Here is a 16707-nt window from a genome sequence, read left to right on the forward strand (position 1 = left end):
TTCAAAGCATAATCCATCCAAAACGTGCATTGTTTTAACAGTATACTGTAATGTATTTCAGAGGGATACACAGAATCAGGAGATAAAAGATGCAGACCTTGAAAACGGCATTTAATATCGTTACAGGACAGGCCGAAACAACACCTTTACTGTGAACTGTCATTGTAAGGGGAGAGTAGAGGGAGGGAAAGCTAGAGAATAAAAAGAAACGGAAGGATAAGGGGAAGGTGGACCTGTGTGCACTGCAAGAGAGTGTGTGCGCAGGAATTTCACTCAGTCAGAGTCGCCGTGACAATCCGGGAGGGCTCGTGTGTGTCGTCCTCTTTTTCAACAGTCGAGGGCGCACGAGGACAGCGATGGCTGCGCGAGATTGCTTGGAGGCATCCCCGGCGTCACACCTTCTCACGACGACCCCTGACGTCATCTTAGTCCCCAGTACCCTGATAGGCTAATGTATCTGAACTGTAGGACACGTCTGATGCGATGCCACATCCCTAACCTGCTCAATCTAACAGTGGAATCAGAGGACCCAAGAACTGGATAGTCCAATAAGGAGTGGGGAAAGAAGACTATGGCTGCATCCCGATTCTCCAGCCTTCTCACAAAGTGTGTACTTGCACACCCCCATCATGGATTAAAAAGCATTTAATTGGTGCTTACATTGATGGGTACACTTAGAAAAAATGGTTATTTGGGGTTCTATACAGAGCCTTTTGGTTATTTGGACGATATTAAAGAATCCTTTACTAAAAAACGTTCTATATATTAACCTAGTGAAGGAAAATAACCATAAGGGTTCTATCCCTACCCCAGAGTGTAATGTGGATTTTAACCAGCAACAGCTAATAAAAGCTAACACAGTCACGTCAAACTCTGAAATGACAGCTAACTTGCTGCCTTTTCATTTGTTTTAGCTTTTTTGCATTGACATTTCTATTCATATTAATGATGCTGCTGCATGATTTCACCTGGTCAGAAAAATGGCTAACTGTCTCTTCCGACACTGGCAGGGGGAGATCCAATCGACACTGGCAGGGGGAGATCGAATCGACACTGGCAGGGGGAGATCCAATCGACACTGGCAGGGGGAGATCCAATCGACACTGGCAGGGGGAGATCGAATCGACACTGGCATGGGGAGATCGAATCCACACTGGCAGAGGGAGATCGAATCGACACTGGCAGGGGGAGATCGAATCGACACTGGCAGAGGGAGATCGAATCGACACTGGCAGGGGGAGATCGAATTCGTATTTTGCAACATTGTTGCCGAGGTCAGAGTGGCAAACAGCAAGGTTCATACAAACCTCTGCTGTTGCAAACTAAATGCTTGCTAGAAGCAAGAACAAATGATGTATTTAATCAAATCATAGCTTACACTCTTAGATCAAAAAGGAGTTCTGTATATAACCTTTTTGGTAAATTCCAATGTTCTATTTCTAAAGGTGCCGCCAGGCATCAATTTGACCCTCATCTAAGCCTGGCTGCCAGCCCCAGAATTTTGGCCAACCAATGGCAGTGCTCCAATGGATAGCAACTTTCTTCAAGTCCAACACCTTGGACAAGCTCATGTTTAGATTGCATGAAAGCTAGTGAGGGCTATGGCAAAAACTGAGAGTTTTCTTCAAAAAATATATGTTTCAACAGTTAAATAATTGAACAGTGCACCAGGAGCAGTGGAGTGATGCCGGGTCACAGGGGCACATGCCCCCTCAGATTAGTCCTGTTTAAAAAAAAAAAAACATTTCTTTATATTTTTCGTTATTGTTGTTGTTGTTTCTCTGTAATACTACTAGACACCTAGCAATTTAATGAAGTTGTCTTTAGCTAGCCCAGATAGGTTCCCAATCTCCCAACCTCATAACTAGCTACCAATAAGCCATTTCAGGCTATCAATCAAGTTAGAGTAGCTAGCTGGTCTAACTATTTTAGCTGGCATGCCCAGGTAGGTCACCTGTGATACAAGTCAGTATTTGATACACGTTGGGAGATGACGTAGAAACCGGCTCTATGAGCAACAGTGAGCGCTGTTACCTTCAAGTAGGCTTTGGATTTGCTAGGGCCTTGTGGCATAAGCATCTGCCTCTGGTTTCAAAGGTTGCATGTTTGAATCCAGCAATAGCAAGTTGTTCTTTATATTTTTGTTTTAAGCCTATCCCAAACCTTAACCCTTACCTTAATCATTCGGAGTTAATGCCTAACCTTAAGAATTCGGAGTTAATGCCTAAACTTAACCTTGGAACAATACAGAGAAGTAACCAAACACTTCGAAATATGACGTTTGGAACAACTTTGAAATGTGAAGTTTGAGAATCATGGATGAATGTTTAATTCTGATGTGAGACTTTGAGAGCTGGTTGGGCATGCCTGCTGGCAAGGTTGGTAGACTTGAGAAAAACAATCAATAACTAAAAGTACTGAATTTTTACGCAGATTTTAGCAGAGATGCAGAGAAGCATATTTATACTGAACAAAAATACAAATGCAACATGCAACAATTTACAGTTCATAGAAGGAAATCAGTCAACTGAAATAAATGCATTAGGCCTTAATCTATGGAGTTCACATGACTGGGCAGGGGCACAGCCATAGGTGGACCAGGGAGGGCATAGGCCCACCCACTGGGGAGCCAGGCCCAGCCAATCAGGATGAGTTTTCCCCCACAAAAAGGCTTTATTACAGACAGAAATTCTCCTCAGACTTATTATAAATAATGTATTAGGTAGCGTAGCGGTTAGAGCGTTGGGCCAGTGACCTGCATTTCAGGAATAACAGTAGCAAGTAGTCCTGATCAGGGGCGTCATGCATCCCAAAAATCTGAAGATGGCTGGGGAGTGGTCCGGAGGGGGGCTAGGCCCCCTCACCATAAGTTTTTCAAACACCTGAAACCGCTTTTTCCTGCAATCTAGAGCCATGATCATTATGCTTAATACTATGTAAAAAATGTTTATTTTTCTGCATATCTAAGCATAGGCTACCTCTTGAGCTGTCTGCATGCTCCTGACTGTTGGTTCTTTTTTTAGAAGAAACTATACTGAAAAAAAATATAATCACAACATGTAAAGTGTTGGCCCCATTTTTCATGAGCTGAAATAAAATATCCCAGAAATGTTCCATACGCACAAAAAGCTTATTTCTCTCACATTTTGTGCACACATTTGTTTACATCCCCGTTAGTGAGCATTTCTCCTTTGCCAAGAGAATCCATCCACCTGACAGGTGTGGCATATCAAGACGCTGATTAAACAGCATGATCATTACACATGTGCACCTTGTGCAGGGGACAATAAAAGGCCACTCTAAAATGTGCAGTTTTGTCACACAACACAATGCCACAGATGTCACACATTTTGAGGGAGGGTGCAATTGGCATGCTGACTGCAGGAATGTCCACCAGGGCTGTTGCCAGATAATTTCATGTTCATTTCTCTACCATAAGCCTCCTCCAACGTTGTTTTAGAGAATTTGGCAGTATGTCCAACTGGCCTCACAACCGCAGACCACGTGTGGGAGAGCGGTTTGCTGATGTCAATGTTGTGAACAGAGCACCCCATGGTGGTGGTGGGGTTATGGTATGGGCAGGCATAAGCTACTGACAGCAAACACAATTGCATTTTATTGATTGCAATTTGAATGCACAAAAATACCTTGGCGAAATCCTGAGGCCCATTGTGAGGCCCATTTTTTAAAAGGAATCTTTGACCAAGAGATGCATATCTGTATTCTCAGTCATGTGAAATCCATAGATTAGGGCCTAATTAATTTTTTTAATTGACTGATTTCCTCATTCGAACTGTACCTTAGTAAAATCAATGAAATTGTTGCATGTTGGGTTTATATTTTTGTTCAGTATATTATATTCATATCTATAAATATTACTATTTATTAGTAGCCATAATTAATAAATGCAGGGTTCTGTATGGAACCAATTTTGATTCAGTGAAGAACCCCTAGGGTTCTGCTCAAAGGGTTCTATATAGAACTTTTAAGGGTTCCATATATGAAGCAACCGATAGAACCCTTTCTGGTTCTATATATAAGCTTTTTTTCTAAGAGTGTAGTGCGCATGTACACAATGGGAGAAGTGTGGAGAATCGGGAAGCACCCAACCTTGTATATTTCATCTCCGTCAATTAGCTAATAACGGCTTGGTCTGGATGCTTATATAGCCTATCCTTCATAGAAAGAATAGTCTACTGAGGATGCTATGCTATAATGGGTAAGCAGAAAACAAACAGAAAGAGAGTTGTAACAGGCCCCAATACGATTCCAGGGCTCAACTTAAAACACCGTGAAATCTTTAGAGTGGTAATATCAAGTTCAACCTCCCCCAAAGGCCACAGCCTTAAAAGCCTTGTCCTTTATCGCTGTGTTTAGTGACTTTTTACTGCACTAGAGTACATACATCAAAGAGAGCTGGAGACAGACAGCCCCCACCCTGAAAACATTCACCGCACATGCACGGCGTCGCCTTTATCTGCTCCTGCGCAATCACCCATAGACCACAGGCGTGTGTGCACAGAGAATGTCAGAAATTGTTTTGTTTAAAATTCACAGTAATCAAATGGTTGTGTTTTCTAGTATCCCTCTAATATTTCTGAAATGACCGACGTTTAACCTTTTTTTGACATGCTTATAAAGTTTCACACTTTATGTTCAAATATGCCATAGCCCTAATGCAGGCTATAGTATAGCTGAAGAAAACCTATGCAATTACAGTAAAACAATGCTTCCTAAATTATAGGCCTTGAGTTGTGATCAAAACCTTGTCACATTGTCCTGTAGCCCATGTTGTTGGTTTTCCAGACTAATATAGCCTAAATTTAATCACAAGTAAAATGGCCAGTAATCTTAACTCTGACCACCAGGACTTGACCTCTGAGTATTTTACTTGACACCACTTTATAGGAGGAGGGGTGAGAGGGAGAAGAGGAGGGGGTGAGAGAGGGAGGTAGAGAGATTGGGAAGAGGGGGGAGGGAGAGGGATAGGGGCACTGAAATGTGACGAAGATTGCGTGTTCTGTTCCAATTACGCAGCGTTCTATGGACACTTGGACAGGGCACTATTGAGTGAACATCTCAATTTCATTTCATTAGACGCTTCGAGGCCCTCATGAAGCATGTTGTTACAAATGGAACATGTTTTAAACGGCTCTATTACTCCCCACTGGTAATCGATCCTGCTTTCACTTCCCTTTAGAATTGAGGTCTCATGGACGTTGTATTATAACAACGTTATTATTTTGTTGTAAGATATCCATTGGGGGCCACGATGCTTTTGATTGAAGCGCTTGCATTGAATAATATAATATTGTCATACATTCTTCTTCACATTAGACGTTTTAAAATAACTTTGTTTTGTTTTAGACAAGCCATACATAATATTTCCTCAAGAATATTGATATTTCCTAAAAAATATATATATAATAATAGGCTATTTTCTGACCACGTCACAACTAACAACACAGATAATTTGTTCCTTGTTAAAAATCGAAATAGTTGGTTTAATAATATGGATGACTACATTACAGATTAGGCTACATAACCTGGTGTCCAAGTTATTAGTCAATTATTGATCTTCATAATTTACATATACATCTTGTTCATCATCTTAATAACTGAGTACCACCTAAGAATTACATTTAGAACCTTTAAAAAATGAATTCATTGAAAGCATGCATGCAGATTTGTCAGAATGCATCATAAGGATGTTGTTTCCTTGTGGAAATTGAGGATTGGAGAACATTGACATTCAGTGGTCTTGCTATATACTCATGATACTGGCACAAAATAATTTGCTCGTTAGCTCATGCCGTGTGATAATGTGCTTGTACACTCCCGTTCCAAAGCTGCTTGTTTTCCCCATTAGCCCTCGACCCCCCCTCTCATCCCGCAGTCGTGATTGCTCGTTCCATAGAGAGATCCTATTTCTAATTCCTAATTCTATGGCTCGTTCTCTGTTTATCCACATCCAATCGATGAAGGGCGTCATCAGGGTTGCCATCATGACGACTGCCCCATTAAGAATGACAGCTCGAGAGAAAGAGAGGGCAATTGTGATCCCTCCCAGAGCTCGTGCCGCACTCTGGAGCGCTCGCCTCGCAGGATCAGAACGTACATCCCCCTCTCTTCTCTTCTATCATTTCAATCCATTCCTCTTCTCTTTTCTCTACTCTCACGACTGAATCCCCTCGCCACCCGTAGTGTCACAGACAGATTGTGCTCTTTCCATAGTAGCAATTTGGCGCTCGTTCATTCCACGCGCGTTCGTTTGTTCGTTCATCGGTAATGGAAAGCAGAAAAGAGATGGTGATGCTCGCGGAGGGAGGCCAACTTGGCACGGCAGTGGGCAAGACGGGCTCTAATTTGTCGGAAGCAGTTGGAAGCCCCGCGCGAGAATCACAAGGAAAAACGGTCCACAGGAACTACACGAGCCCCGGTTCTGCGCCCTACTCGCGAGACAGAGCGGACGATGAGGTGGAGGGCGCACGGGGACCCGTGTGCGCCGATATAAGGCCGGTTGGCATGTCCTCTTCTACGGAGAGACACCGAATAGATCACACCAGCAAAGAAGCTAGCAGCTCGGACACAGAGTCAGACTTCTATGAGGAAATTGATGTGAGCTGCACGCCAGAAAGCATGGACTACCCCAACGGGAAAGGTAATGCACGAAACGGCATGGCACTCTTTATTTCGTTTTCTTCAACACGTTGCATGGATGTGATTTTAAAGTTTGGACAATGTAAACGATTGAATTTAATAGATGTGACAAAGTAAACATAGCCTTCAATAGTAGCCTATTTCTGTGCATGCAGCAACCAGAATGAACAAGTCAATTATGGGGTAACATATACAAGACATTCCATACGATTGTATTATGGAAAGTGGGTGACAACGACTTACTGAACGTAATTGTTATGTTTTTATAACAACGTTCATTTGGAATGAATATCACATGAATGAATGAATTTCACTATAGCTTAACTCTTGGATTGTTACATCCACACCCATGAGAGATCTCATCTTAGGGTTACACCCCCTTAGCTAGGGTTTTAACCACAGTGTCACGTTTTAAACGAGTAACCCCGGAGCCAGACACCCTGTAGCAAATTAACCAATTTGCACGAACTAGGCTACTAGTAGAGATTTTAAGTACTAAACAAACCACAAATAAAAATGATAGACCTAAAAACAAAAATAGCTTTTATATTAATTCGTTGGTAGACTGATTGGATTTGTTTGGGAACCAAACCCTTGGAGAACTGACAACAAACTGTTCATGTCTTTATGGAAAATAGGCTCCAAATGAATTGTCTAATGCTTATTATCAAATGTATTTTTAGGACCTGTTTTCAAATGAATGGGAAAAATTAGCCTACATGTTGAACGAATGATTATACATAGGCCTATGCTATTCTCTTCACAGTTATTTCATGAAAATATTATACTGATATCAGGTAAAATTTGGTTCGGCATAAAATATAATTATCACAATGATTAATTAATATAATTGTCCCTTCTGCAGGTATGGTATTCATTTATATGGATTGTTTAGTTTACTGTATATAGGCCTAATTTAGGATTAGATGCATTTTGGCTAGTTATGGTCCTATGCTTTTGTCAACCTCAATCAAACGAAAAATACAGGCTGCAGTGACAATTATACAAAAACTAAAATAATAAAATAAACCACTGTACAACACACTGTACAATTGTAGGATACTATTGTATTATCAAATGTATCTCTACTTTAGGCTATTCGATAACAAACAATCAGATTTATGTTTTCAAACCATTCCAGGTCGAAACGGTGATTCCCCCAGCCACCCGAGTGACAGCGGCATGGATCCCGGTAAGATGGGTTTGGGCCAGGGATCGCTGTCCTACGGGGCCGACGCGATGCGACGGTACCGGACAGCCTTCACACGTGAGCAAATCGGCCGGTTGGAGAAGGAATTCTACCGGGAGAATTACGTGTCCAGGCCAAGGAGATGCGAACTGGCGGCTTCACTAAATTTACCAGAAACCACAATCAAGGTGAGATTAGGGCCTATAATAACAACAACGATATTTCAACAACATAATACCACTTCTCGACTACATCTAAACCTACATTATTGCCCATAGAACATATTGGTCATATAAAGGACATAGCTTAATTGCGAATCTAAAAAGAAAACAATGTGAGTTCGCTTGAAATCATATCAGACAAATTGAGGCCTAGGCTATGGACTATATTTATGTGGGTTTTCAAAACAATACAGTAAATGCAGCTGCAGGCAACATTTACCAAAATGAAACGGTGATTAATTTTGTTAATGATTAAACCGGAAACATTTAAGGGTCGAGCTTAAGTATTGACTGATGAATTTGGATTTGCATATGGTAATTGGTCTGGCCACTGCTCGCCAACTGTAAGGCCATTTGGAACCATTTGGAATCCCTTGTTTGTCTCGTCACAGACTGATGAAGGTTAATATTTTACCCCGCCTGTCTGTATGTCTGTGTTCCATAGGTGTGGTTCCAGAACCGCCGGATGAAGGACAAGCGGCAGCGTCTGGCCATGACGTGGCCTCACCCTGCCGACCCCGCCTTCTACACCTACATGATGAGTCACGCAGCCGCTACCGGGAACCTCGGTTACCCCTTCCCGTCCCACCTACCATTACCGTATTACTCCCACCTTGGGGTCGGAGCCGGTTCCGCCTCCTCCGCCACCCCGTTCTCCAACCCCCTCAGGTCCCTCGACAGTTTCCGGATGTTGTCTCACCCCTACCAGAGACCCGAGCTTCTGTGTTCGTTCAGGCACCCGTCCCTGTACCCCAGCCCGGCCCACGGCCTCGGTCCCGGGGGAAGCCCCTGCTCCTGCCTCGCCTGTCACTCCGCTCAATCAAACGGCCTTCCACAGAGGCCTACCGGGTCAGACTTCCCGTGCTCCCCAACGAGCAGGACTGACGCGTTTTTGACGTTTACTCCGTCGGTGTTGAGCAAGTCCTTGCCGGTGACTTTGGACCAGAGAGAAGAGGTGCCATTGACCAGATAAAACGAAGAGAGCACATCCACATGTGTTCATTGGACTGGGTCAAACAAGCTCAGAAGAGTGCCATAAGCTTTTACCATGAGCTTTTATCAAACTTCAAGAAAAAACATGAACAGGACTCAAACAGCATGAATACAACGATCACGTGGAGCAGACTCCATACAAGCAGCAGCATAAACGATAGATCCTGCAGTGCGCGCTGTTATATACACCTGCTACATAACAAAAAGGAGCGATGACCGAGCTCGGGGCGCAAACAATTTGCCTACCTTGTTTTTAAGCTATATGTTTTCAAGCACCAACGCGATGATCTCACACATCATGATAGTCTATCCACTGAAAAAATACATTTCAGTTGCAAAACCCCATGCAGACTATGAAACATTATGAGATCGGACAAAAACCACGTTTGATTTATTGAAGATTAATTTGGTGCGAGGAAAGAGAGCCCGGGTGGACTGGGAATTACAGACAAACGTTTATCTCCGTGATGGATGGCGTTAACGATTTATCTTTAAGCCTATTTGTAGTCTCTTCACGTGTTCAAATTGACCTGTTTTGTAAATTGCACTAGAATGATCTATTCCAACTTCCTTTTTAACAAGGGAATTTGTTAACAGACTTGCACCGTCTCATTATGTCTCTCTCTCCCTACCCGAGCCTCCTTTTTTGACGGGCTGGGGCCGAAATGTGCAGATGCTGGTAAAATTAGTAGGTGATGTAGGCCTATATGTACGTGGTGGATGAATTTTGAGTGTTGAATAAATGATAATACCGGCGCGCCGAGGCCGGGGAGGGTTCGTTGCTGCCAAACGGTAACAAGGCGCCAGGGGAACGGATTAGCTCGCGCTGGCTTGACGGGGAAGAGGAGGAGAGGTGACGGGAGTCTGAGAAGAGAACGAGGGAGAAAAGGAGAGGAGGATAGAGAAGGGAAAGGGAAGAAAGAGAAGCCATTGGACAATCACTCCAGGCAAATTAGGCCGAGTTCGTTCGCTCGAGCTGCCCATCTCACCCATAAACCCTCGACTGAACACTTGCCACCACCTCTCTCCCCGTCTCCCCAATGCTACTGCGTCCTACTTCACCTTCAGCCAATGTTCATAAGACCGAATGCTTGGATAAATGCATTTATAACGACTGATTCTGAAAGATAAGCCTTATATTTATTAGCCAACTCATTCTAAAATATTTTTGGGAAATTGCTATTATTTCTTTATGTACATTTCTCGCTTTGCACTGTTACTGACATAGTATTTCATCGAAAGAACCCTGTCATGTTTTAGGGATAGTACGGTAAAAAGGCTCAAGAGAGCAAATTCATATAGGTGCTGAACTCTGGTAATTTTTGCTGAATAAATTGTTGGATTGTTCTGGACTTCAAATTTGCAATAAACAGCATTTCAAACAACAAAATCTATCGAATGTTTTATTTTATGACTCACTATAGGCCTACTAGTTTATTGCAGCTTGGGCATCAAGGGAAGACCTGCATGTAGAGTCCTACTCTAAATCAAATGAAAATAATCTTCCAAAAGGTTTTTCATATTCTATTGATATGGAGCGAATTCATTGCTCATTGTAAGGCCTAAAATAATATAATTATGTAACTTCCTATCATTTCCTTTATTAGTATGCTATTTTAGACAACACAATTGGGCCTAAAGTTGCAAGACATTGTCATTGAATATTGCTCCTGACACAAGCACTAATTTGGCTGAAGTGATCGGTGTCAAAACAGAGATGCTGGGCCTCGTCTTGCGATGTGTGCGCGAGATTGTGTGCGGCAGCTAAGTGGTCCCCGGGCTCCATTGACGCCTGTCATATTTTCTCCACCGGTTAATAGACAACGGCAGAATTAGTTGTCTCGAAAAGATATTGGAATGCAAAAAGATCGATGATCTAACCGGCCCCACCAATCAGCGCGAGCTTAATTGGCTGCATTTTAGGTATACATTTAGGCGTGCGCTCTGTAAACGAGAGCTTTCTGCATATAATGGGACACATTGGAAAAAGGCTGTAGCACCCCGAGCTCAAATAGGCTTCTAATAGGCGTTTACATCGTCGAGAGGGTAGATTAGAAGTTATTTCAGCAAATAAAAAGTGAAAATGTGTGGCGGTGGATAAAATAATCCCAATAGACTATGGCGTTGAAAACGCAGTAACAATACATTATCTCTATAACTATGCAATTAGGCTAAAATTAGACTAATTAAGTCATTATCGTTCTCTAATTAACTAATTTCCAATCCTTATCTAACGAATAAATGAGACAACATTACACTACTGTTGTTTTTACTTAGCCTACCATTTTAGGAAAAAATAGCCTATAGCCTTTTTATCGAGATATGGTTTACGTCATTTAGCAGATGATCTTATCCAGAGCGCTTTACAGGAGTAATTAGGATTAAGAGCGTTGCTCAAGAGCACACTGACAGCTTTTCCGCCTAGTCTGCTGAGGGATTCGAACCAGCGACATTTGCAGTTACTGGCCAACCGCACTTAACCGCTAGCCTAACTGCGGCCCTACCGCTTCCTTTCCCTTTCCAATAAACACAAGTTTCTAAAATATATTAGCCTATATCTATATTTATATGTAGAAAAATATAGTGTTGGCTAATTATTCTTTAGACGCTCCCATTCCGCGATCATCTCCGTGTGTCACGAGGTAAAAGGTTCGTCCTAATCAGAGCCCCCCCTCCCAGATATACCCTCCACCCCAAGCGCGCCGGTGTGATTGATCGCCTTATTAAGTGGAGTTCTTGTAAGTGTGACCAAGCTGATTAAAATGCATATGTTTGGAATAATACACCGTTTAAGCAGCCCGGGTAGGGGCGAAACCACGAGGCAGATTTATGTAAGCTATCACGCCATATTTTAGCCTGATATGGAGGTTGCAGAACGGAAAGGAAAATAGTTTTGGCTGGCATAATAAAATAATAATGTAAAATAAAATGTAAACGAAATACATATTCAAATGCATCGGCCATTTCAAAATGCTGTCCCATTGGACAGTGACAGTGTGAGTTATGGTTAGCAGCCAGGAGCTTAGTTTGATTATCCCATACAGTAGCAGCCACCCCCACCATATGACAATATTTTCAAACGCGCGTCAAAAGTGATACAAATAACGACTACATTTACCCAACAAGGCATGTGGATCCCCTTACTATGTTGAATCCTCAATGGCCTAATCCACCATCAACACGCCATTTAATCGCTGGAAGACAGTAAAGCCTACGACCGAACGGCTGCCATATTCCGGACATAACAGCAATTACATCGGCCTTATAAGATGTTATTAGTGAGAATTGGCTCAGGGCTCGTCGGATCCCTGACTAGCACAAAGCTTCTTGATAGGGGAGGTGCGGAGCAGCTGTCCACTGGAGAGAGAAAAAAACAAAGCCATTCTATCGGAGGCTGCTGCCGCTGCTGTTTAAATTGTATTACATTCTAATTTACAGGCCCTTGTCATAGCGCGCGGAGCTGGCGAAGGGAGGCGTGGATGGACCAATCACTGAGTAATGATGATGAATGGGGAATTAATGCACATACAAGCAAGACAATTTAAGCCTTCATCTGTTTAAATAGGCTTCCAATATAATTTGGAAACGGAGGTCACGTTAAATCAATCGGGCGACGCTTGAAAGTCGTTTTCGGTGGCGTCTTTATCAACATTATTTACGGTGCACGGGAGATGGCTTTTATACCGGGGCTACGGGCTCGGTAGGGAGGAGGAGGGAGAAGGGCCTGGCTGCTCAGAGCTGGTGACATGAGGGAGTGGGGGTGCCTCTTCAATTGTCACCGGTTATTTTATTCAGGTGGATCTAAACAGGTTGTAGCCTAGCTATAGCGTTTGTTGATGTGAGTCAATTCAGACTGGCACATAACACTTTCCCTCACCTAATAGAGCTGTATGGATATTAAGCCAGAGTTTAACGGACCAAGATTTTATTCATGCATGTTTACACCATATGTTTATACATAATGTAGCCCCAGAGACAAGAGAAAAGCACTGATTGGCAAGAGGCAAGATATGGGGGTTTCCAAAATGCTTTCTGCCACGCCATTGGATGATTGAGTAATTCGCTGACTTTATGGTTCCTTAACAAATAGGCCTTTACTCACTCAAACTGTTCTCCACAAGCACTTTAGGGATGCACCACCAATTTGGCATGACAGGGTCGGTACCTAGGCCTACCCCAGCTAACAACAAGTGTTCCCACATCTTTAGATAATGTTCCCTTAAGATTCTCATTAGGTCATTAATTAACATTTTCATAGGAATGTTCCATTGATGTGAAAGGAATGTTTCCAAGAGATCCTTCCCTTAATATCAAATAGCCCTTACCCAGAATGTGGTTACCATTTCCTCAGAATGTAAGATATTAATGTTCTAGACATGTTTCATGAGAACGTTGCAAGAACATTCATGTGTCCAGTTTTCTGTGGGTTAGGAGAATATTCCATCAACATCCCCCCAAAATACATCTTAGCTCTGTTAAAAGTACACTTAAGAAAAACTTGTATTGATCATAGTGATTCAGGAGTATCACTAAAACAGGTTAACATGCCCCACTAACATTAGACAACTATACTGAAATAAGAAAATTATAAGAATACTCAGATTAACTAATAGCTGTCACGGTGATAGTGGCATCTCAGGAAGATCAGCATACCATAAACCCAGAAGTTTTGAGTTCAAATTCCAGGTGAGGACTGTTGAATAATAATTTCTGTATAAATTAACATGCACAATGTGTGTGAAATAGGCCTATGTAAAATGAAAACACTATATTTTATAAGTACTGTGTGTGTGTGAGTGTACGAAATATCCCTTCCGTTTGTAGCTGTATCGAAGTGGAAATCTCTACAACAAAACGGTTGCAAAATCTGATGAGGAAGTTCCACACGTTTTTGATTGTTCTGCTGACATCACGTGACCACCGTTACAATGATCATTACAATAATGCATACTTGCCACGATTCTTCCAGAATGATGTGAGTGAAACAGCAAAAGCTTTTGGGTTTGGTATTTCACGATGTAGACTACACTGCTGTATAAATAGTTTTTTTTAAATAGATTATTTCTGGCAGAATGCCTTTACTACATGTAGTTAGGCTACCTCTCTGCTCCATCCTCACAGATGCTATAGGCCTATGGGTTTCCCTGTAGGTCAATGGGCCTACAGCCTCAACTTTGGTCTAAATATGGACCATTCTCCCCTGTGTCTGGTCCTGACTGTTACCCCCCACTCCCCTGACCATCCATCCATCCTCTCCTGTTACCCCCCCACCCACTCCCCTGACCATCCATCCATCCTCTCCTGTTACCCCCCCCCCACCCACTCCCCTTACCATCCATCCATCCTCTCCTGTTACCCCCCCACCCACTCCCCTGACCATCCATCCATCCTCTCCTGTTACCCCCCACCCACTCCCCTGACCATCCATCCATCCTCTCCTGTTACCCCCCCACCCACTCCCCTGACCATCCATCCATCCTCTCCTGTTACCCCCACCCACTCCCCTGACCATCCATCCATCCTCTCCTGTTACCCCCCCACCCACTCCCCAGACCATCCATCCATCCTCTCCTGTTACCCCCCCCACACCCACTCCCCTGACCATCCATCCATCCTCTCCTGTTACCCCCCCACCCACTCCCCTGACCATCCATCCATCCTCTCCTGTTACCCCCCACCCACTCCCCTGACCATCCATCCATCCTCTCCTGGTACCCCACCCCCACCCACTCCCCTTACCATCCATCCATCCTCTCCTGTTACCCCCCCACCCACTCCCCTTACCATCCATCCATCCTCTCCTGTTACCCCCCCACCCACTCCCCTTACCATCCATCCATCCTCTCCTGTTACCCCCCCACCCACTCCCCTTACCATCCATCCATCCTCTCCTGTTACCCCCCCACCCACTCCCCCTTACCATCCATCCATCCTCTCCTGTTACCCCCCCCACCCACTCCCCTGACCATCCATCCATCCTCTCCTGTTACCCCCCCACCCACTCCCCCTTACCATCCATCCATCCTCTCCTGTTACCCCCCCACCCACTCCCCTTACCATCCATCCATCCTCTCCTGTTACCCCCCCACCCACTCCCCTTACCATCCATCCATCCTCTCCTGTTACCCACCCCCCACCCACTCCCCTTACCATCCATCCATCCTCTCCTGTTACCCCCCCACCCACTCCCCTTACCATCCATCCATCCTCTCCTGTTACCCCCCACCCACTCCCCTTACCATCCATCCATCCTCTCCTGTTACCCCCCCACCCACTCCCCTTACCATCCATCCATCCTCTCCTGTTACCCCCCCACCCACTCCCCTGACCATCCATCCATCCTCTCCTGTTACCCCCCCACCCACTCCCCTGACCATCCATCCATCCTCTCCTGTTACCCCCCCACCCACTCCCCTTACCATCCATCCATCCTCTCCTGTTACCCCCCACCCACTCCCCTTACCATCCATCCATCCTCTCCTGTTACCCCCCACCCACTCCCCTTACCATCCATCCATCCTCTCCTGTTACCCCCCCACCCACTCCCCTTACCATCCATCCATCCTCTCCTGTTACCCCCCACCCACTCCCCTGACCATCCATCCATCCTCTCCTGTTACCCCCCACCCACTCCCCTTACCATCCATCCATCCTCTCCTGTTACCCCCCCACCCCCTCCCCTTACCATCCATCCATCCTCTCCTGTTACCCCCCCCACCCACTCCCCTTACCATCCATCCATCCTCTCCTGTTACCCCCCCCCACCCACTCCCCTTACCATCCATCCATCCTCTCCTGTTACCCCCCCACCCACTCCCCTTACCATCCATCCATCCTCTCCTGTTACCCCCCACCCACTCCCCTTACCATCCATCCATCCTCTCCTGTTACCCCCCCACCCACTCCCCTTACCATCCATCCATCCTCTCCTGTTACCCCCCCCACCCACTCCCCTTACCATCCATCCATCCTCTCCTGTTACCCCCCCCACCCACTCCCCTTACCATCCATCCATCCTCTCCTGTTACCCCCCAGACCTTGGGAGAACCAGGAGTAAAGGTAGTAGTGACCATACTGATCATTCTATTGGCTACAATCAGAGTCTGAAAGTGTCCTAGTCAGCATGCTAATATGATGTGATAGAGTTATTATAGTTATCATTATCTTATTGTTCCCCAGCTTGCTCCATCACATACAGTTGAAGTTGGAAGTTTATGTACACCTTAGCCAAATACATTTAAACTCAGTTTTTTACAATTCCTGACATTTAATCCTAGTAACAATTCCCTGTCTTAGGTCAGTTAGGATCACCACATTATTTTAAGAATGTGAAATGTCAGAATAATAATAGAGAGAATGATTTATTTCAGCTTTTATTTCTTTCATCACATTCCCAGTGGGTCAGAAGTTTACATACACTCAATTAGTATTTGGTAGCATTGCCTTTAAAATTGTTTAACTTGGGTCAAACGTTTTGGGTAGCCTTCCACAAGCTTCCCACAATAAGTTGGCTGAATTTTGGCCCATTCATCCTGACAGAGCTGCTGTGTCACCCCCGTGCTTCACGGTTGGGATGGTGTTCTTCGGCTTGCAAGCTACCACCTTTTTCCTCCAAACATAACGATGGTCATTATGGCCAAACAG

At 44.2% G+C, this 16707-nt stretch overlaps 1 protein-coding gene across 1 annotated transcript; it reads left to right on the forward strand.

Annotated features, from left to right (window-relative positions):
- Positions 1-6078: 6078 nt before the first annotated feature.
- On the forward strand, positions 6079-10431 carry evx1 (even-skipped homeobox 1). The gene is made up of 3 exons (XM_041884988.1): positions 6079-6661; positions 7802-8037; positions 8516-10431. Exons 1-3 carry the CDS (start codon positions 6289-6291, stop codon positions 9041-9043), a joined length of 1137 nt encoding a protein of 378 aa, XP_041740922.1. The 5' UTR covers positions 6079-6288; the 3' UTR covers positions 9044-10431.
- Positions 10432-16707: the final 6276 nt, after the last annotated feature.

The sequence above is a fragment of the Coregonus clupeaformis genome, chromosome 8 (genome assembly GCF_020615455.1).
Source record: "Coregonus clupeaformis isolate EN_2021a chromosome 8, ASM2061545v1, whole genome shotgun sequence".
In the NCBI taxonomy this organism is placed as follows: Eukaryota; Metazoa; Chordata; class Actinopteri; order Salmoniformes; family Salmonidae; genus Coregonus; species Coregonus clupeaformis.

What these genes read in the sequence shown, in the direction of transcription:
- evx1 (XM_041884988.1), top strand. Translation starts at nt 6,289, where the DNA reads ATGGAAAGCAGAAAAGAGATGGTGATGCTCGCGGAGGGAGGCCAACTT. An exon ending in GGACTACCCCAACGGGAAAG is followed by an intron (nt 6,662 to 7,801) that starts GTAATGCACGAA and finishes AAACCATTCCAG; the next exon opens with GTCGAAACGGTGATTCCCCC. An exon ending in TACCAGAAACCACAATCAAG is followed by an intron (nt 8,038 to 8,515) that starts GTGAGATTAGGG and finishes TGTGTTCCATAG; the next exon opens with GTGTGGTTCCAGAACCGCCG.